The sequence below is a fragment of the Mizuhopecten yessoensis genome, unplaced genomic scaffold, assembly GCF_002113885.1.
Source record: "Mizuhopecten yessoensis strain PY_sf001 unplaced genomic scaffold, ASM211388v2 scaffold9157, whole genome shotgun sequence".
Lineage (NCBI taxonomy): Eukaryota > Metazoa > Mollusca > Bivalvia > Pectinida > Pectinidae > Mizuhopecten > Mizuhopecten yessoensis.
In genome coordinates, this window is record NW_018407907.1 from 1,580,632 (window position 1) to 1,585,716 (window position 5,085).

The 5,085-nt window shown below is 37.4% G+C and overlaps 1 protein-coding gene across 1 annotated transcript; it reads left to right on the plus strand.

Moving 5' to 3' along the window:
* Positions 1 to 254: 254 nt before the first annotated feature.
* LOC110457466 lies at positions 255 to 4,879 on the plus strand. The gene has a single exon (XM_021508763.1). It carries the CDS (start codon positions 1,071 to 1,073, stop codon positions 2,652 to 2,654), a length of 1,584 nt encoding a protein of 527 aa, XP_021364438.1. The 5' UTR covers positions 255 to 1,070; the 3' UTR covers positions 2,655 to 4,879.
* The last annotated feature ends 206 nt before the right edge of the window (positions 4,880 to 5,085 follow it).

The window sequence follows — 5,085 nt, forward strand, 5'->3', positions numbered from 1 at the left end:
ATATTGACTACGACATGTGTGCTGTGTATTACCATAGAATATTGACTACCACAGATGTGCAGCGAATTACCATAGAATATTGACTACCACAGATGTGCAGGGTATTACCATAGAATATTGACTACCACAGATGTGCAGCGAATTACCATAGAATATTGACTACCACAGATGTGCAGCGAATTACCATAGAATATTGACTACCACAGATGTGCAGTGTATTACCATAGAATATTGAAAAGCGTTGACTACCACAACTGTGGAGTGTGTTTCCATAAAATATCAGCCACCACAGATGAGGAGTGTATTACCATAGAATAATGACTACGACATATGTGCTGTGTATTACCATAGAATATTGACTGCGACATATGTGCTGTGTATTACCATAGAATATTGACTACGACATATGTGCTGTGTATTACCACACACTATTGACTACCACAGGTGTGCAGTGTATTACCATAGAATATTGACTGCGACATATGTGCTGTGTATTACCATAGAATATTGACTATGACATATGTGCTGTGTATTACCACAGAATATTGACTACCCCATATGTGCAGTGTATTACCACAGACTATTGACTACCACAGATGTGCAGTGTATTACCACAGAATATTGACTACCACAGATGTGCAGTGTATTACCACAGAATATTGACTACGACATATGTGCTGTGTATTACCACAGAAGATTGACTACCACATATGTGCAGTGTATTACCACAGAATATTGACTACCACATATGCGCAGTGTATTACCACAGACTATTGACTACCACAGATGTGCAGTGTATTACCATAGAATATTGACTACGACATATGTGCTGTGTATTACCACATAATATTGACTACCACATATGTGCAGTGTATTACCACAGCCCATTGACTACCACATATGTGCTGTGTATTACCATAGAATATTGACTACCACAGATGTGCAGGGTATTACCATAGAATATTGACTACCACAGATGTGCAGTGTATTACCATAGATTATTAACTACCAGAAGGGTTTAGTGTGTTACCACATATTGACTACCACGTAAGCATTCATCATCAGTTAAAATGGCAGAAAAGGGACAATCAGTTGTCTGGGGTCAAGGTCATGCGACATGCGTACATCACAAAGGGAATACTTTGGACTGGTTCTGTGAGACATGTCGTGACGTCATATGTGCCAATTGTATTTCTACTTCACACAAAGGTCATGACATTGTTCCGTTGAGTGAAGTCACTCCAAACAACAAACGTAAAATAAAAACGTTCATCAATGAAACAGAACAAAAGGAGCTGATTCAAATACAACAGGAAATCAATTCAAACCAGGAGAGTCTGGAAAAACACCTTAGCCATTTCAAGAGTGTGGCAGAAGAAGTGAAAAGGAAAGGAACGAAACTAAAAGAAGACATTGATGTTTTAACAGCTGAAACACTTTCACAGTTGAAACATTTAGAAGATGAAAATACCCAACTCCTCACTAGTTACAAGACAGAACTCCAAATGAAACTTGCAGAATTGAAAGATCAACTAAATCAGTGTAAGGAAACCCTTCAGACTGGCACAGATATCAAGGTGTTTGACGTTACCAGAAGGCTTAACACAGACATCACATTACCTAGAAGACCAGTCCTTGGGACCGCCAAGATCAGTCAAAGCAAAAATCCTAAAGAAGCTTTAACGTCTGCATTGGGGAAAATTATCTTGACTTCTTCTGGTCAAAGTGATTATCATGTTTCTGCTGAAGTCGAAAAAACCGCCGAGCCATCAGACAAGCAGCTAACGCGACCTTCAGACCAAATGCCGTACGATATGACCAATTCAACAAAACTTCCCACTATTCTACCAATCATTTCAGTTCTGTCAAAATGGGATGCTCCATCTGTGATCAAGTATATCTGTCCTGCTAGCGATAAAGGTGCTTGGGCATATGGACCTTACTTACATTTGACACAGCTGACCAGTAAGGGAGGAATACAGCAGGCGATATTTAGTCCTGTTGAAGTAACACACATCTGTATGTCTCCCTCTACACAAAAAGTCTGGGTATGCTCTAGGGAAGATAACAGTGTCATGAAGCTGAAATCAGGTAAATGGTTGACATCAAGTTCATTGGTCCGTAAATTCAACACGAGGGATAAACCTATGTGTCTGTGTGTTACTAAAGATGGCCATGTCCTTGTGGGGACGAAACACGGAATCATCAAGTACACTCGAGAAGGAAAGAAAAGTCTCATGACAACATCACCGTCAACGGAACCACTAATGCGTTCACCAATGATGATATCGGAGTGTCCGGTCAGTGAGAATGTTGCTGTACTTGATGGAGATTGGTCAATTGAAAAACACATAATAGTGTTGAACAAACATCTACAGGAGGTATACAGGTACGGACCACACCAACACGGCAGTAGGCCTGAATCCCAGACGTTCTACCCCACGTGTGTAACGTACGACAGATTGGGACAACTGGTGGTGACTGACTTCAACAACAACTGTCTACATCTGCTGAGTGGTGATGGACAATATCTGGGATTGCTGTATACTGACATATACAGACCAAACGGTGTTTGTGTAGACAAGCAGGGAGTTCTGTGGGTGGTGCATGGTAGCAATAGGAAAGTAAAACGACTTAAGTACACCAGTGATTAAATCAAACTCATCATTTAAATTGTAGACCGTCATCTCCTACTAATACTGAGATATGTACAAGGACTGGACTATCGATTGTGATCCTGACTCTCCATATAATTATATACATAGTAAACTATGACATTTTTCCGTAGAAAACTTACAAGGCAAGCTCGTCAAGCCAATCAACAGTAAATAAAAAATAAAGTTAAGATAAATTTAGAAAAAATGGGTTTTCAGTATTCTAGGAAATGCCTTTGAGAGCATATATTCCATAACCCGTATAATGTACTTGACCACACTTGGACTATGTCTTTCTGTTATAGCCTATGCAGTACATTGAAGCAATATTTACATTACAAATCATCATTGTATTTGTATGCACAAATTACAACAAATAGGCAAGGGCATCCTCCAAATTCAAGGGATCCGCTCTTGGAATATGCCTTGACAAAATGGGAGACTTTTTACGTGATCCCTTGTGGTATACAGGGTCAAAGACTTTGAAAAAGATCAAAAGAATCGCCGTGGATGCCATGACGGTAAAGAAGACAGACCTTCAAGTTTAGTTCAGCCTAGTGAGTGACCAAGATTTTGTAATTGAAAACAATCTTAAAGTTTACTGCCATGACTTTGACATGACCGATTCCAAGGTCAGCCCTATCGGGAATGTATTAATTGGATTCGAAGTATACAAGGTTTAGGGGGTGACGCATGTGTTGACCTGTTTCGATCTAAACTTAGTTAGTTTGGTAGTTTCAGTAGTTTAACTTGATTGAATTGTCAATGTTTAGTTTCAGCAGTTGTTATTTACAGAAATTTTGAAATAATAATATGTGAATTTATTTAAATATGTATGTACATAATTTTTGTCTAAAATTTGTCCAAAGTCACCTAAATGAAATATGCAATACCTGATGGATCATTCCTGTCAACAACAGATCGAGTCTGATATCTGGTCATAATGAGTAACATTATTTTCAGCATCCTCAACATTGAAAAATAAAAAAATCTATCTATAATACCTTTGCTAATTTCTGCTGGTATTATTCAATTATGCAAACATCATTGTGAAAATACATGTAAATTGTTATGTGACAACAACACGTTATTGGTTGTTGTACTTCTGTTGGGTATCAAACATATAATGTGTGACGATCATTTCAGCAACTATCATGTAAGATAGGATTATACTGGTCATGTTTCTGAATTTCTAGTGAAAACAATGACCCATCTATGTAATAACTTTCATCTGGTAATGAACTGTATTATCTGGTGTGACCAAACACATTCTCAATGAGTTGACAGATGTGAATTAATATTTTAATTTTTGAAAGAGTTATCTCCCTTGAGTTTCAGGGTTGCTCGTTATCCATAGATGCCTTTGTGTGTTCCTTTGGAACTTGTCGTTAAGACATACAATCATTCCATTATAGAATATATCCAATTAAACTATTGTTTTAGATTGCCATGTGACTAATAATTAGAATTGCACATCGTCAAATAATAATTACATATGCTTCCAGATCGGATAACAGCTTTGCAAGTATAAATATATACACTACGTGACACCTGCTAGTGTCATTTCTACAAATGTTCTCGGAGGCCAAGGTTAGAAGTCCTATGCCTTTTTATATCACCAGTACGCCATCCCATTATCTGCATAAATTTTCATCTGACAATGTGGAAATAATTTGATGTAAACTATATGAGGATCACTGTCCCACTGCTTTCGTTGCTTTTTATATACAGTTAATTCCATTGAATTTTGTTTTGGATGTAACTGGATAACAATTATGTCAGGACACTTCATTTGACCCGTCAGCTTAGTCGGTTAGAACGACTATATTAAAATTGGAGGTCTAGGGTTCGATTGCTAGTCTAACCCCTACGGACGTCATCAGATCTTTGTTGTTGTTGCTTGAAATTTGTTTATTTCACCTCATTGTTGTCATAAAAGCCTCGAAAGGTATGGTTTTCTTTTCATAAATAATCTATCAAAGTTATAGTCATGCAAGAAAAACAATGTCCATTGATTACAATTGTCGGTCGTGGTATAAGAATCCATAAGCTGTATTATTTGTGAGCACAGTAACGTGTAGTGTGTGTATAGTGTATGTGGGTCATTTTTACCCCTTCCTTGTAATAATCAAAATCTAAGTATTGCATAACTACTACATGCTTTTCTATGGGCCGGTGTGTATTGATGTTGCTTGTTTTGTAATAAACTTTCCCTTTACTAATCACTGTGGAATTATTGGTTGTCCATTTACTACTAGGTTAACCTGGTAATAAGGTATTAAAATACCAATGTAAAATTTAAGGATCATTTTCCGACAGTAGGCAAAACGCTAAATAATTCTTATATAGTATTTGTACATAAAACAATTAACCTCCCCTTACTTTGTTTGAAATGTTCCTGTCTGTGCCGTAAATGAGCCAGGGTACAACC